The sequence below is a fragment of the Dermacentor albipictus genome, chromosome 9 (assembly GCF_038994185.2).
Source record: "Dermacentor albipictus isolate Rhodes 1998 colony chromosome 9, USDA_Dalb.pri_finalv2, whole genome shotgun sequence".
Taxonomy (NCBI): Eukaryota; Metazoa; Arthropoda; class Arachnida; order Ixodida; family Ixodidae; genus Dermacentor; species Dermacentor albipictus.
In genome coordinates this window covers 11,161,520-11,179,285 of record NC_091829.1, presented here as the reverse complement: position 1 = coordinate 11,179,285, position 17,766 = coordinate 11,161,520, and the positions used below count along the sequence as shown (strand labels likewise).

The following is a 17,766-nucleotide window of genomic DNA, read 5'->3' as shown; positions in this document are numbered from 1 at the left end:
CGAAATAGGTCCCTCAGAAGAACTGGAGTTTGCAATAAAAAAAAAAATCGACCCTTGGCGATCGCATATGACGAAAAAGAGATTCTGAAAGGGTTAAGGGACACTAAAGAGGAATACTACATCATTTCAGACTAGTAGAGCATCCTTTAAACTCTGATACGTGATCCGCTGATTGAAGGTTGATTGATAGGAAAAGGAAATGCAGGCTGAACTCTGCTCCACAATTTTGTGGGGCGACACATAGCGCTGATGATGTTATTGTAGCATTATGAATTTAATGTGATTTTCACATACTTTATAATACCTGTTTGTGTGCAGGAAAGTTGTTGGAAAAGTTTTCAGGCTGTGTCCACGCATATTTTTCTTTTGCAATGCTGTCCCTCCTGGATTTCGAGAGTAGATGCTGTTAAGATCCAAGATTCATGGAAATTATAAGGTGGCAGCATATTTCATTTTTGTGTTTTATATTGCAGAGGTGTTCTCTATCTATCCAGCACAAATTAAACTTTCATTGCTGCTGCTGACAATGAAAAAAGTGTAGCATCCAGCCAAACATGGGAGGAGGAAATACCATTTCTGACCCATAGCAACAAAGGCCCCAGGCTGGGCCTCTTTGGCAACCTCAAGCCTCCAGGTCCAGCACGTTTTTGATGTGCTGCACCAGAAGTGGCCATCACACTTTTTCAAAAATTACGTGGAATTTATCCACTCCTCCAAACTGCCACAACTTTCAAAGTGTCGTCTTTTTGAAAGGGGATGTGGCAAGGCACTCTCACAAAGTGTGTTTGTTCATGGGATAGGTTCCACAGTATCTTGAGGTCGGGGAGCCTGGATTTCTGCTAATACCATGTTGTCTTGTATTGTAATACCATGTATTCTTGTATGTGTGTAGGATGGTGCATGGAGAATGGTGGCTGTGGCCCTGCAAGGCTAAAATCTGTAACCGCGCATTGCGCTACATCTTTCACTTTTTTCTGGGGGTTGTAACAGCCTCCAACCAGCCAAACATAGGACTATGCATGTCTCTTATGTGGTCCTCTTGTAATGGAATAGCATGGTCTTACCACATTTGTTTTACCAGTCCCACCAGCCAGTGGTTGGAGAGACAAGGCCGGTGGCCCTGATTGATTTTGTTCTTGTGCAGGAGATAGGAGGCGTTGTATCTGCAGTCTGAGGTCCAGCAACTGCTCGTCCTGGCGCCTGATCAGCTCGTAGACACCAACAGGCACTGATTCTGCTCCCAGGTGTTGCTCAGTCGCAGAAGCTGGAGGTGCACAATGTTGTTGCTGGGTCAGTCGGAAATGGGCATCTGCGACAGCAACATTGTAATCGTGAACACGATGGCTTTGTAAAGGAGTTGTTGGTCCACCTTGAGCTGGTGTTACAGGATTCCGACTGTTCTGTGCAGCATCGGATGACTGAGCAAAGCACCCTCCTAGCGAACCAACGTTCAAGACACCTGTCCTTGGATCGCAAGTCACAGCATGTGTTCCATACGACATGTTTCCTGATCTCGAGTGCACCGATAAGCCCACTGATAAGTCAGACACGTCGGGCACTGTTGGAGCCACATTGAAGTTCTGGAAAGCAAACAGAGAAGAAAAAAAAAAAAGAAATGTGCCATTTCATCAAGGACATCCATTAAGAAGCAAAATACTTCACAGATCATAAAGAATGGTTCAGCCTGCATGCATAAACATAAAACATTATGGCAATTAAACATTATCCTAAAGCAGTGGGCTTTGAGCACTGTTGCTTGTATTTTCTTCATTTATCACGTAGAATCACAGCTCAATACATCACACTAAGATGCTTGAAAACAAAAGCTTGGATGTTGCATAAACAATAGGGCAAACGTAAGAACTGTGGAAAATTAAAACAAAGGAAACTAATATCGCTGAGCAATGTAACAATGCTGAGCATTGTCCTGAGGCACAACTGATATAGGAAAACATTTTAATATCAAGACACGAGAAAGCGTATGTCAGTAACCCGGTAATTAGGCTTTATAATAGTGAGAAAGCTTTCTTGAGGCACATTTTTGGTTACCCCAAATAATGTAGGCCTGTTTTGTGCATGTGCTGTTTAATTCATGAACCCTATGTATTCCATGTTCTTTATGCAGTACTTGCCTTCGTGCCTTCCTTTGTCATTGTATTAGTTGCACAATTTTTCACCGCAAGATGTTTTATTTTTAAAAAAATGTACTGCTACAAGTTTCACTATGAAAACATTAGATTATAATAAATATGGTATGCATATATTGTACAGAAATCTGTAATTATCTAAACCATGAACATTTTTCATGGTTCTGTGTTTGTCTGAGATGTTGTAGCACTGGCCAAGGGCTGTGCATTAAAGAGCATTTTTGTCCCATCCTTCACCTGGTTTCTTGTAGGCTGCGGTGTGGGAACCCACGAGTCCTGAGTGACGGAAGTGCTGCTCTGCTCCGGGGTGGCCACCAGTGGCGTGCTGCAGCAAAAATCAAAAGGACACGATTAAATTTTGGCACAGAGTGGCTATCAGTTAAAAGAGAGAGAGAGAACAGAAAAGTGGCCAACCGGGTTTTCACAAGTTCCTTCAGGGCAGAGTGAAAGGTCTCAGCTGCACCTCCAGAAAGTATTTTTTCAAGGGTTATGTTAATTGTTTTATTTGAAGCCGATGGCACCTACAAAAGAAAAAGAAATGTGAAATAAAACTGAGAATGCATAAGAGTGACAGAGTTCAGCTGATGCAGGTCACTTCATTGTAAAGGTCATGCACCACACAGCTCACAATAGAACCAGGACAGAATTATTCCTTCGTCATACAGGTCATTTCATTGTAGAGGCTTTCTTTGTGGAGGAACATGACTGTACCGTGTGTCCTAGCTAAAGTTAGTCAAGCTGTTCAAAAAAAAGAAAGACCTAGGGTGAGAGGTCTCATGACCGAACAACTTAGGTCTAAAACTCATATATTGCACCCAGTTATCCATTTTCTTTTTTTTCGTTGAGCGGCTTGGCTAACATTAGGTAGTACATCATACAGAATTGATCAACAGTGGTCGAACAAAGATTTCTCTGGAGTCAATTCTTGAAGCCAATGGCTTGTTTTTATCAAGACTTGTCTTTGCGCTTGTCCCCTTGTCGAAGTGTCGACAGTTTGAGACATTTTTTGTTTGTCTACTGTTAATCACTTCATCTCCACTTTCCTGCAAATTTTTGTCTTGTTTGGTTTCACACAGAAGTAAGACAGTTTACAAAACCTACAAGACAAACAGCAAACGTGGTTTAGAGATAAAGACGAAAGCGCAACCACGCCCAGTAACTGAACCAGACCCAGACAAACCTCAATCCAAAATTAAACAGTTAAAATAAAAAAAGGCAATGAAGCCCCGTTCACACTGGTAGGTTTTCTACTGGTTACATGACGTAATTTTTCAGGTAGCTGATACTGTAGGTGACTGGAAAGTCTATATTGCGTAACTGGAAACAGCCAAATCCCACCAATCAGTATGAGACAGATTTTCGGAACTGAAAAAAAAAAAAAAAACTTTACTTGTTGCAAGGCAATAAGAACGCAGGATTTTCGCCTTGCTGGCTCATTAAAGTTTGGCTTTCCAATTCCAACTGTGCGTGGAATCTGCAAAAGTGTTTTAAATATACATATATCAAATACTATTGCATTAACTATGAACTCGGATCAAACCTGTGAGAAGTGACCTAGCGAGCCTCTGTGCATTCAGTCTTGTGAGAACTGGTGGACAGCAATATGAATAGTTCACTGCACAATGAAAGCTCCAATGGGAATGCACTCCAAGAGTACGCACACCGAAGAAAGCTGCCCCGTAACTCACAGCTGATGGGACATGATTGCAGTACTATCCAGAGCTTGAATGTGCTGATTGACATCCTGAATATACATGTGTGCACATACCCTGGCAACAGAGGTGGTGGCCGCTCCCTGCCATAGCTGGAAGCGAAGGTTTGCATGACTCTGGCAAAGGCAATTGTAGAACAGCACATCCTCAGGTACTTTCCCAGGGTCTACTGCTGCTGCTGCTTGCCTTGACAGGATGCACACTACAAATATGTCCTTGGGCCTGTGCACAGTGCCACCACGAGCTATCTTAAGGAGACATAGAATCAGTGGGAACAAATATGAAAAGAAAGCAAGTACAATGAGAAGACGGCTGGAACTTGTGTTGAACAACGTGATTTCCTAAAGGGACCTTAAGTAATTTACTAGACTTAGTTGAGACTGGTAAATTGTTTCTTCCAAATTATTTCTATTCATTTAGCAGAGAAAAGTTGATTATTAATGAAGAAAATGAGGGACAAACTTCCAATTATCAATTTTTCACACAGAGATTCAGCGCCAGTTCATCATTGTTTTATTGATTTCAAATTATTTTTAATTCTTAGGCAACCTGGGAACACAAGATGTCTTAAAAGCTTGTTAGGTTAAATGTTTGGTTCCTTTCGAATGAAATGTAGCCCTTGCTTTCTGATAAACAACTACACACTTGGCACAAGTACACGCTGTAAAAATCAATGACTTCACTGAAATGTCGTGCGGAAACTTCATGGTGGCCTTGTCACCCACCTTTTCTTTTTGTCTTTATTGGTTTGCCAAGACTCCATTCATGGCAAGAATGACTGCTTTATCACAGCAGAAGCAAAATCGACTAATGCAGCTTAACTTGATGTTCCTTAATGTCTCTTTAAGATAAGCACACAGTAATTTTCAGTTTTGTCCATCCCATGGCCACTAAGAACCACACTGCAGGGGCACGAGGAAGTTATTCGTCCATAAAAGTAGCATACAAGAGTTTCCTCCTTGAAATTGTTTATGCTTGTAAAATTAACACTGTAACATTTTTATGTTTTGCAGCCATTAATATTTTGCAAGTGTTGCAATTTTCAATTGATGCAGAACCTGGCTTTGCAGCTGATAGTTTAGTTGACAGGCTAGTTGGTGTGAATCCATAATTACTTTGTTTTGCGCTAAACAAAGATAATTTGATACAAGAGCTTTACAAGTTGCACATTATGAGTGCTTGTGATCAGCAAACATCAGTCTCAGCCAAAAGGTAAAAGTGAACACAAGGTAAAAGTAAAAGTAGTTGTTCATTACCATCAGCCCATTTACGTCTACTGCAGTATCAAGGTGTTTCCTAATGATCGCCAGTCACTCATGTCTTGCATCAGAAGACTGCAGCCAATGCTTGCAGGTCTCCTGATTTCATCCCACCACCTAAACCTATGCTGCCATTGACTATGTTTCTTTTCCCTCGGCAATCATACCATTACACTTTCATTCTAATAGACAGCTGGTCATGTGGTCTACATATTACATAACCTGGCCAACTTAATTCTTCTGCAACCGTAGTTGTTTGTGGCTACTCAACTGGTCCTCACACACAATAACACCGTAACTAGCTGCTCCATACTTTCATGCCTACTATAGTAAAACAGCTTGATTCTTGCAACTTTAAGCCAGCGTCGCATCAAAGCCACTCACCTTGAAGCTAGTCTCTGGCTTGTGGCAAACTGGGCACAAACAAGCCAAATAAAGGGATGCTCAACTGATGCCACGCCACTTATCCATCTACACACCAAGAAAGAAAAAAAAAAGGTCATCTTCCTCGCTTACGTATTTGTCTGCCACCTAATTCAATTGAAGCTCAAAAACTTCTTCATACATACAGCACAGGTGATAAACACACGAAGAATATTTAGCGACACACAGCTTAGAACAATTTTTGAAGTGACAGCCTTTATGCCGAACGCATAAAATAGAATCAGTGAACTAGAAAAATTCCATGTTTCCACAATGCTCTGCAAAAGCTTACAAGCCTTGCAAAGCATTACTTTCTCCTGTGCTTCAACCACTGCTGTCATTTCTAAGCACATAGGTGACTGCAGGCTGACAATAGAGGTAATGTTACACTGAAATCATGGAGACCCTCTTCACAGGAAACCTAGACTCACTTACAGGTCAGATTAAAATACCAAATGAATGTACAAACTATAGAATCAATTTGCATGAAATTATTACCAACATTTTGCACTTTTCCCTGAAATGCAAGAGACATGTGAAACACCTGCGAAATATGCTAGTATACTGCATGTAAGCGTGAATTAGGGCCTGTTCTCTGGCAATGTAAGGAGAGGAGACAAGAACTACATTGACTATGTGGCCAGGCAAACATTTTGCTGCTTAGGAACGAGGTCTAAATAACTAAAGGTGATGAACACCTTTAGACACAATGTCCGAATGAAGAATGTTCAAATGTTAAGAATGATCAAGATTTTACTAATTGGTAAGGCAAAAAGGGAAGTTCAACAAAAATAACAGCACAAAACAAATATGAGTGTTGATTATCAGGCTTTAGGGTCACAATGCTTCACATTGGACTACGAGAAACACTGTCGTGGCGCGCTCCAACTTTATTCTGACCACTTACGGGTTCTTAAAGCGCCCCTCACTAGATCTCGCCATTTTGAGCTACCATGTGCGCTAACGATTGTGTCTGCTTAGTATTACAGCCCTACGCACTGCAGACTGCAGAAACGGCTTGAATTTCAAACCAAATGCTGATTGCCCTCCTTCTTGCAGCTGCAGTACTCCCAGCCGGAAAGTTGACTTCAATTGCGCAAGTGCGCTTACGTGCTGGCAGTACTATCATGCCACTCATAGCGACACGTGACTTCAAGAATTATTCAAGGCAACATCAGTTATTTGTTTAATTTGTTGCTTCGATAGATTAATTAAAGTTTAGAGAAATAATAAAACACACAAACCAAATATCTGTGTTTTTTTGTTTAACTTCATACCACAGCAATAGAGATGTACTTCAGTTTCGTCTGCTTGTACCTATGTCATGCAGTAATATGCGCAGAGAAATAAACTATGTCATTTTCTACTCGGTTCCAGTGCCATGATCATGCTCTCATCCTCTCACGTCTGCGTCCGCGCTCATGATTGTGGCACTGACTTATACCGCTAATCAGGTGTTCTTGTGCAGAGCGTACAAAATCGTCTGCTTCGTGAAATGAGACAAATGCAACAGCTTGTGCATGAGACCGTCACCGGAAGTACGCCACTCGGCAAAAACGTGCGAGAGAGAGAAAATAAGAAAGAAGGCGGGGTCCACAATATATTTGTCATGCAGTCCTCCAGCTCCGGTATGGGAGAAAGCAGGGGAGGAATTTCACTTGTGGAGGCTAGATGGGGCAAGTTGAGAGAGTGTCTATGTCGGCTTTGACGCTCGCCTCTTGAAATCATGGCTTCGCAGCAGTTCACATATTTCTATCTCTGTTATTAACAAACTAATTCGGAAAATTCTTACGGTAGAACACTCCTTGAGGACACGCAACATCTTCCAGCCTATCACAAAAATATGCTATATGGCCTAGTGAGAAACCCTTTAAAGGGCCCCTCAACAGGCCCCATAGCAAATTTTGGTAATACCCTGGAAGCTGTTACATGTTCTCTAGGTAGCGTTCTGCTGCAAAAATTTAAAAAATCAGCTCATTAATAGCCGAGCGACCTCCTCTGCCAAGCAAGACACTCTCTCCACTCGCCCCGTTTAGCCTCCGCAAGCGAACTTCCTTCCCTGTGTTCTCTCATACCGGACCTCGAGGATCGCGTGATGCGCATGTCACAGGCCCCGTTTTCATTTTTTTTCCTCTTTGCTTTTTCTTTCCGGTGCTGCGCATGTCCATTGACGGTGTTGCGCGCAAACTGTTCTATTTTGATTGTCTGGTTTCGCGCAGCACACCATTTTGCGCGCTGTGCACAAGGACACATGACTAGTCGTCACGAACACTAAGGCAGAACAAGTGGACCGCACAGTATGGTAACACACTGAAACACGGTAGAAAATGGCACAGTTTCGGTACCTGCGCACGTGACTGCACAACCGGGGGAAAAAGCAGGCAAAGTCAAAGTACATCTCTCTTGCTTTGGTGCGCAGTAAAACAAAAAACACACAGACATTCTATTTGTGTGTTTTATTATTTCTCCGAGCTTCAATTCGTCAATTCAAGCAACAGATCACACAAATAACAGATGTTGCTTTGATGTTACTTTGAATGATTCTTGAAGTCACGTGTCACCACAAGCAACATCACACTGGAGACATGAATACGTAGGACGCAGGGACACAAGTACGTCACCGTCCGGCTTGGACTGCGGTCGCCGTGAGGGAGAGGAAAACGGTGCTCGGATTAAAATTTCAGAACTTCTTACGGCGCGAAGCGATATAATTCTTTACAAACACGACCGTTAGTACACTTTGTATGCTTTGCAATTGTCAGCTCAAAATGGCCAGACCTAGTGAGGGGCCCTGTAAAGGGCCTGTAACAACTTCGTACTTCTTTTTTAAACATTTCAAACAAAAGTGCGCATTACATAGAGAATGCTGTGACCATCACGTCAGGCAAATGTGGTAGCGCTATGTGCCACAGAAACACCACAAATTCAAAGATTATCCTGTGCTCCTCCCCTGGCCTTTCCAGTGCCTGCTTCACACATTGTGATGTCAACAGAGTGCTCCAGATGACACCACCAGGGGTAAAAGCTGTCAAGTGGTCAGCCGTCGAGGAAAGAAAGTGCCAATATGATAAAAACCGACCGTTTATTCCGAGAATGGAGGGGGCTCACCCATTGTGTGTTACTGAACTTTTTATTAAGCTTCCATTCAGTCAGCTTCACGCGGAGAGCAGTTAGGAGCGGAGAATGGAAGAGATTTGCTTCTGGCATGCGGACACAATCTGCAACTTTCGCTGCACTGCGTAAAGTTGGAGAGCATATGCGGGAAGGGGGAGAGAGCGCAAGTGGAGAGGGTAGCAAAGGAGAGCAAGAAACAGCAGTGGCCACATACTAATTCATCAAATGCCTGTAACTTAGCTATTACTGAACCATTTCAAAATAATCATAGTGGCCATATATTCATAGTAGACTAGTATACATCAGTCACTTTGCAACTCATTTTTGAGCTCAGGGTGAAGAATTATTGTAGTCACATGTTCATAGTAGACTAGTATAGATCGGCCATTATGTAACTAATTCTTGAGCTCAGGGTGGTTTAGAAGCCCTTTAACATGCATTTGTAAAAATGGGGTAAAGCTGTCGTAACAACGTACAAGTTTCTATAGTGTTTCTACTCACACTCCAATAAAGTTGAAGCCACCATCCTCAATCTGATGCTTGAAGTGAAAGCAAAGGTGGTCCCCGCACAAGGTGACGAACCTAGAGTGAAATATGTAAGCCATGATAACGTCACAATCATCATACTCATCGTATGGTACATGTTCTTTTTTTAATCTTTTGAAACGCACCTCAAACACAATAAACAATTTTGCAGCACACATCAAATAAGAAATCTCCTAAAATACTGCACAATGGCTCTCAGCTGAGCTAGTTGACTCATACTTTCTGGGAGATCAGGACACACTGAATTTTATGCACAGGATGGGGGGAAGACAACACAATGCTGCACTAACAACTGTATTTTTATTTACATTCAAAGAATACACACGAGGACTGATGGCTGAAAGCACACAAATACCCTACATGTACTATTTACATTTGTCAAGATAGTCTTTGTCCTTCTTTGTATAATTAACCAAGACAAGATGTAATGAAGATGCACAAAAGGGCACAAGACAATGTACATGGAATGCCAGCAAGAAGTCATCTACAATATTCAGTTTTCATGCCACAAACATTACATCGGACAGATGAGCAGATGCCTTAATGATAGAGCATGGGAGAACACTGCAATGCTAAAAGGCATGCATGTAGGTCATATGCTATTCAAATGAAAACAGTGTGTCTGCAACCCGCAATTTAATCCTTTGAGAGTTTTTGACATACATGCAAGGCACCGGTTTTATGTTTGATACCTCAAGTGTATCCAACAACACTCTCTCTTGAGAGGTGCTGCCATCTCTACGAAGGTCAGTCATTTGAAGTTGTTTTTTCACTGACTGGTGCACACAATTTGATTTGTTTACCTCCGAGCACTTGATCACGTGGTTGCATACAAGACGTACGCGACCTCCAAGGTGTGCATGGAGGAGATGCTAACATGTCTTAAAGGCGCCACTATTGCAATGCTTGTGGCCTGGCGCTGTCAAAGTTCAGAGATACACCTACTAATCATTGTTTGTTTTTGTTTTTTCTATCTTTCTTTTTTTGTGTGTGTGCCATCAATTGGGGTACCTATATGTATATTCTCATACCCTGGGGTGCATGCAGTCATGATTTTGGTATGGCCGTGCACGGTGCCTCTTCTCGCAGCGACTGCTCAAGCGTTTGTTCCAACTCACTTCTGACACTTTCCTTCTGACGAAATGTGTTTCTGGGAAAACAAATTAACAGCCACAAATTTTGCCAGATATTTTACAGCATAAGCTGTTATGGGCTCATTCCAATAGCTGCTTCAATTGGCGATGTTGTCCGCCACTATCGCCGCCAGTGTCCGTCGTAGCTATCACCAGGAAGTGGGAAAAAAAAAATAGTTTGGCAGCATGTTACACTCCTGTAACATGTGAAGGCAAAATCCTGCTGCCCACTTGGTAATGCGCATCTCACATCATCACGTTGCTGCTTCGTGCACTCGTATAGCTTGGTCAAACTCTGGCCAACGTTTTTCGACTTTACGTTGCATCCTCTCAACAGGGGATTGAAATGTATGCTGTTCCGTGTTGTATGGGTGATTTCAGTAAATGTATGCACTGTTCACTTTGCTGAGTGCTTGTAGCCTCAGCCTCATGGGCATATGAGCCATTGAGAAAGCCATGCGTTTTTTTTTCTGTACCACTAGACTAGACGCAGTGTTTCTGTACGTTGTGTGCATGACTCTAATGAATGTATGCACTGCATGCTTCACTTTGCTGAGCACTTGTAGCATCTGCATTATGAGAGGGATGAGCCATTGCTGATGATGATAGTACCATTGGACCAGACAACACATTTTTTTCAAGGTCATCAAGGGTATGAGCCACTTAAGGCTTTTGACTTAAAATACCTGGACACTCTGCGCAGGAATCAGCTACTCTGACACTACGCCAGGCCAGTACTTGCTAGCTGCTGTGGAAACATGCCATATACAGGAGTCACATGGCGTGAGATTCGCACTGCGAAGCGGCAATATGTGCACACTTTGCATTGCAGTTCTGTTGTATTCCACGAAGTGTCACAACATGTAGCAGCTGCTTCACATTGTGCCATGTGTCAAGGGATGTTACATGTGCATCGTGTAGTCTCAGCACCTGTGTTTAGTCTTCGGTACACTTTATGGCACCTACTCGCAAGGTACAAACCGCTGCTGAAGAAGCTAATTGTAGAGCTACCCGCACAGATGAAACCCGGCAACACTGGGTTCAGCAGACCATTGCGCAGGCAGCAGCACAAGCCACAGCTCGCCGTTGACACTGGGCAGACAGTTCAGTTCATTCTCGTGAAAATGATGCACAGACTTTGCCATGAAGACCCTCTAGTTAGAACTTGAGACTGACTCCAACCAAATAACTGAATTTTATTAGCCCGACGTTTCGGAGCCCATTCGGCTCCTTCTTCAGGGGGTTGTTCTTCGGGGGGTGGCGGTGTGCCGCTTTTAAAGCATCTTTTTTGAAGAAAGGAGGGGGGGGGGGGAACGGGAGGTGGGGAGACACTTCAAGGACGCACAGCCAGATAGACTCCCGCTTGTTTCACCAACACAGAACGTCGGCGCGACCCTGTAACCTCCCCCCCCCCCCCGCCCCCCATCAAGGGCACCCTCGCGAGCACTCCTCCCAGCACCGGTCATCCCAGCACCATGGAAGCGCTCAACAACACACCCCCCCTTTCCTTTTGTTCCCCCCCACCTTTCCGTCTGTGAAGTGTCTCCCCACCTCCCGTTCCCCCCCCCTCCTTTCTTCAAAAAAGATGCTTTAAAAGCGGCACACCGCCACCCCCCGAAGAACAACCCCCTGAAGAAGGAGCCGAATGGGCTCCGAAACGTCGGGCTAATAAAATTCAGTTATTTGGTTGGAGTCAGTCTCAAGTTCTAATCAATTTCCCAACCAGACAGGCAATTCTGTCGAAATGTTTAGCTTCAGACCCTCTAGTGCATGCTGCCAAAAATGGAGCTCCTATGAACCCGCTCCTACAGTTTCCGCTGCAACTGTGCGGCATGTGCCGCGCGGGCTGTTACTTTTTCTTCTCTATCTCTTACTATATAGCATATTTGTGTTTATACTGTTGTGCAAGAAAAGTGTTACTGAGAGACTATAATGTGCAATAAATTTCTGCTGTGTTTAAGAGTGTTCAGTAATTTTTTACTACTGAAAACTGCAATACATGAATTTATATTATATTTCACCCTCATAGGGTTACAGGGAAACGTCTTATTTATAAGGACTGTGATAAAGTGGTACGAGAGATAACGGAAGCCTTTACCATCGAATAAATCAGCAAGAATGCTCCCGGCCTGGGTCAGCAGCTTCCTCAAGCGAGGTATTTTGGCTGAAATTTCTGAATTGCCCACTCCGCATGTTGAGCTGGTGAGGCCCGAGCAAACCAGGATGCACACTGTCATTTTCCTATTCTGTCGGTGACGGAAAACCACAACAATATTAAGCTGGTGGGCGGCACCAGAATACAATGTCTACAATGCCCTCAGAGCAAAACATGACACTCACTTTGCACCACCTGTATCAAGGAACCGGCAGCGCATCCTGGGTTATAACATATATTAAAAGCGTGCAGTAGGCTTCCAAAGTCACTATGCCTCACGTGCTGTGAGAGAGATAAACGAGGATGCTTATCACAATAGGGCTGGTGGCGAAAGCTGTGAATGCAGCGTGCAACAACTTGGAAGGAGTTTCGCTGGTACTGGAATAGGAAACCAAGTGTGCACCAGCGTTCTCACTAGCCACGGGCGAGCGAGAATGGCGAGGAAGCTGCTGTTTTCAATCATACATGCCTCATGCCTTTTCTTTTTCTATGCGATTTAGCAACTGTAAAATGCATCATATGATTGCAGTGTAGAAATATACTGAATGCTGGTGTCAAAAGACTGTGCTTTCCAGAAGTGAATTAACAGGTAAAGAAGCATAAATGTGTTGGGTAATCTTTTGAGTTCTCAATCACAAATGTTGGCGCCGGGGTTGTACTGTATATAGTGCATTTTCAACATGGTTATATTCTTTCATGGTCACAATGCTTAGCTTTAACCTTGGTGTGTACAAATGCAGGCCTCAAAATCAAAGGTGACAGTACCCAAAGTCAGGTAGTGCTGCAGCATGCGGCGAGGACAGTGTATCCTGGACGCCGCTCCTCAGCACTGGAATCGGGAACAGTGGCACCAGGCGCAATGGCAGCAGTGGGGTGACTGCAGTCACAGTCAGGTCACAAGAGGGCCCCTTGACACGGGCTGCCAAGTCGACAATGACAGCCAGGCTGAAGCCCAGCCCACACTCCAACGATGCATAGTCCCAGGCATCCTCAAAGGTCTGTGTGCACAGAGTGAGAGCTGTAATCACTGTGGCACACTATCTTTGATTGATTGATTGATTGATTCGGCTTGATGTCCCAAAGCATCACAGGTGAAATGAGAGACACCTCAGTGGAGAGCTCTGGGCTAATTTTGACCACCTGGGGTTCTTGCGACATACACATGTCTTGTCTTGCCATTGCGGTGGGAGATAGCACCACAGTTCTGTTTTCATGAATTCTACATACAGGGTGTTTGTTCTTTTTTTTAAGCTATGCAAACTTGTAAAAGATTGCCTGTGGCAGACAGCATACTTCTAGTCATTGAGCAGGATTACTCAGACATAGACTTGAGTTCCAGGAGATATTTAAGTAGTTAATTAACTAATTAACAAAAATCACTAACAAGTTTTAATTGCTTAGTTTACATTGCACTTTACTAATTGTGGCTAGTGAATATAATGCACTCCTGACTGGGAGCTTACCATCGTTGTTGAAAAGGAAGGTGTACAATCATTGCATTATAATTGCATACCGGTGCTAACATATGTGCATATGCATATGCACATATGTGCATATGTGCCTTTGTGTGCATTTCAAACAATGCCAACTGTTTCTGCACCTAGAATTTTCATATTTGGCCATCTATCTTCGGTTGTGGTTTGATTTTTTTCTTTTTTTTTACTGTCATCATTGTATTTTGTATACTTTATAGTTCTTGTGTGCAGTTTTGCCATGTGTATCACGCCAACCAATATTTTTTTTTCTTCGTGTTATCCTCTTTCCTGCCCTAACTTATATTGCTGTCATACCACGTTATCATCGATTCCTCCGTTTCCTTGGGTTAATTGCAAATTTGAGCCGTACGTTCGTACTCTGTTGAGATACTTTGCACTTTTGTTACCCCCCTTACTCAATGCCCTGTCCAGGGGCCTGTAAGGTATTTTAAATATTGGAGATTAACAAAGAAGCTTGAGAACATGTGAAGGACCACGCAAAAAGCAATGGAACAAAAAATGTTAGGTGTAACGTTAAGAGACTGGAAGAGGTTGGTGTGGATCAGAGAGCAAATGGGGATAGCCGGTATTCTAGGTGACATTAAGAGAAAAAAAACTTGGAGGATGCTTAAGCTGTAAGAGTGGAACGCCCGATAGCATCCAAAGATCCCTGACTGCTTCTCACGCTTCCGGGCAACTGCAGCTTATACGCAATCATAATGTTTACCAGGAAATGCTGGTGGCAAAATCTATGAATGAAGGCAAGCTTTCTGGTAGTAATGTGGCCTATTGTGCGGGCCGATTTTTTTTTTATTGTTTCGAACTTTTGATATTTCAGTCTAAGAAGATTTAAAATAAAAGGCATGCGCTATTAGTGTTTTGTTTCATGGCATTTGTTTGTGGGCTGCCATTCTCAAAATTCCGAGAAATAACGTCATAAAGAGCTTAAGACAAGGTATGAGCAACTTCAGTGATAGAAGAACAACTTGCTGTATAGAATACACATGGTTTGGGATGATTTTCTCTGCTGCAAACGCCGGTGCCGACACCGGATTTTCTGTGACATGGGGCCCTTAATGCTATCCCATTAAAATGGAGCTGGGTAGGCCCCGTAATGTGTAGGGCAGAACAGTTACACAATGGATGCCAAGGGAAGGGAAGTGCAGTCGAGGAGGGCAGAAAACTAGGTGGGCTGATGAAATTAGAAAATTTGCAGATGCAAGTTGGAATCAGCTGGCGCAAGACAGGAGGTAATTGGAGATCGCTGGGAGAGGCCTTTGTCCTTGAATGGACATAAATATGGGCTGATGATGATGAAGAAAAATAACTAGACAAATGCAATAAATCTAGACATTTCATCCATTCAAGAATGCAGACTGTCTGGTGCAGCTTTAGCAATGGGGCAGCCAATGGAACGCGGAGGGTTTCCCACATGAAAATAGGGGCAGTGACGTCTTCTTTGGCGGGAGGAACATGAATGGCACCAGCACTGTATTATGCTGGTTTTGCACTGCAGGTGTGTGCAAGGAGTAATCTGCAGTGACTACACGCTGATGACACGAGCGCTGCACGTCAACATCAGTGCCAATCTCCTTGGTCAACAGAGTCACCCATAGTTTTGAAAAGGTGCTTTCAGCAGTAACTGCAGGTTCCACAACTGTCAGAGAGCCAAGTTTTATATATCGTTTCGGGACATGATCTTTATTTCTCTCTTTCCACAGAATACAGAATGAGAGCGGACGTAAGGGTAAAAGCCGCATGCAGCTTGCCAAGAACAACAGCAGAAAATTATCCTAACAAGCCGAGACCTGTAAAAAAAGAATTGCTAAAGAAACTGAACAAGCTCTACAACATGCCAAAATGCCCGTCAGAGAGCCACCCTTTTGAGTTAGACTTTGGTACTGTCGCCAGCTCCCATGCAGGAAGTGTGGGTTTCGTTCCCGATGGACATACCTTTTTTGTCTCCGTAACTTTTTTGTTTCTTTGTTTTTACCGTCCTAGAGTAGTAAAAACATTATGAATAGTCCATTTCACCACATTCACAAGTTAGCGGCAGCATTTCTTTTTCTATCGATGGCTACAAAGAAGTCTTATGAGCATAATGTAGAGACAATCGTAAATATATGTATTCGATATTTTGATGTTATAAGGTTATTATCAAACTGAAAGAATACCGAAAACAGCTGCTTTGTAGTTTGTACATCGCATATATGCTTGCAACAAGCAAATGTCCGCGGTGGCATCCGTCTCTTTTCGATTCATGTAGCTTTAAAAAAAGAAAAAGCCAGCAAACATTGTGCGTAGTATGACTGTGTCTGCATCCGCCGTGCGCAGTTCGCCCTTAAATCTTGCTTCATGTAGCCCAGGCTTAACAATAAAGGTTGCACAGGAAAGAGACGTGGGAATGCACTCAGTTCAAATCAACTGAAAGAAGACAACGCTTGCATCAATGCTTGACGGAGGGGAGACGTAGCAATGGCCGCACAATCAAAAAGTTTAGCGGTAACGCAGCAGCTTGAGAGCAGGGTAATGTTTAACCACTCACACCTGTGTTATTATAGCACACTGACACGAAATTCTTGTGAGAAAGCATTCCTTGAGAGATAACCTCTGTGTCTAGGCATACGACAAAAACTGTTTCAGGTACCCTTTTATAAAAGGCAATTACTAAATTACTATTGTTACTTCTTTGATCATATATATTTCAATTACATGTGCAGGTTACATCTGCAATTCAGCTAAAGGACTACAGTTATTCTATGTGCCACAGGTGATCTTTCAAAAAGTCTGTATAGTCTTTAAAAACATATTTATAAATATTTTGCCTTGTGTCACCATAGACAATGCATGCTTCCTATTTATTCTGGACCAAGCAGGCAAATAATGGCCCAGAAGTAAGGCACTAGACTGTGTTCAACCTGTAACGCCATCCTCTGCAAAAAAATCTGAGCATGAACGCGCCAGCGACCTCATGCACAGCTGACACTACTTACTGCATAACATTAGGAGTGCCATGCACCTTCTTAGGCCGAGGGTTAGCAAGTGCATGAGGAATGGCAATACATGCTTAAGGCTGATTTTCTAATGTAATCATGGGGCAAAATCCCTGCCCTCTCAATCGCTCACAAATTTCAATGAGGACTAAACATCATCATCACTAAACAGTGCCCAAGAAACACTCCAGACATGAACGCAGAATTCGCTCGAGTTTTTCAACAGTTTTCACTACTCATTAAGACATTACATGATGGACAAATGAAGACGAAAAGCAGCAACAGACTATGCTTATCTAAATTATTTTGAAGTTCTTCAATGTTTGTTGGTGCATCGCTGACACTTTAGGAATTATTTTTCATTGAGGCACTATTTATGTTAGCAACTCCAAACATCTCAATCGGTCACTTCAATCTAGCAAACACAAAGTTCATCCTCACCGTCAACTTAGACAACCATTCTTCCTTGCTTGTACTAGTGGTGCCACTTCCCGGGGTAACCTTGTCGAACTGAAAATGTGTTTAAATGCATTCGCATGTAGTAGCAGACAAAAACCTAAAGACCAATAATATGAAGGATTTTGACAATTCCTGCACACCGAATAGCAAGAAAAGTGCTAAACACTCTTCGGCTGTTAATATGGAAGCATTAAGATGGGTAGCATAGCCAGGACTTCATTAAGGCCTACTACAACAAAATTTCGTTTTGGGTAAGTTGGCTATAAATGAGTCATTTATACTTCTGAAACAATCTAGGCATAGCAGCAGGGCTGGTAATTGTCTACATTTCTGATAAGCTATCTTTAAAT

The 17,766-nt window shown here is 42.9% G+C and overlaps 1 protein-coding gene across 3 annotated transcripts in view; it reads right to left on the bottom strand.

The window, feature by feature from the left end:
* Positions 1–17,766, bottom strand: part of LOC135911143 (uncharacterized) — a 147,873-nt gene that overhangs the window by 6,670 nt on the left and 123,437 nt on the right. For 2 of the 3 annotated variants that reach the window (XM_065443308.2, XM_065443309.1), the window contains exons 6-13: positions 17,399–17,467; positions 13,255–13,487; positions 9,157–9,237; positions 5,503–5,589; positions 3,916–4,081; positions 2,562–2,668; positions 2,385–2,472; positions 1,065–1,580 (exon numbers count right to left, since the gene is read on the bottom strand). In XM_065443308.2, the coding sequence (XP_065299380.1) occupies positions 1,065–1,580; positions 2,385–2,472; positions 2,562–2,668; positions 3,916–4,081; positions 5,503–5,589; positions 9,157–9,237; positions 13,255–13,487; positions 17,399–17,467 (1,347 nt within the window). The remainder of the gene's footprint in view (positions 1–1,064; positions 1,581–2,384; positions 2,473–2,561; positions 2,669–3,915; positions 4,082–5,502; positions 5,590–9,156; positions 9,238–13,254; positions 13,488–17,398; positions 17,468–17,766) is intronic. The other variant, XM_065443310.1, reaches the window with a different exon arrangement.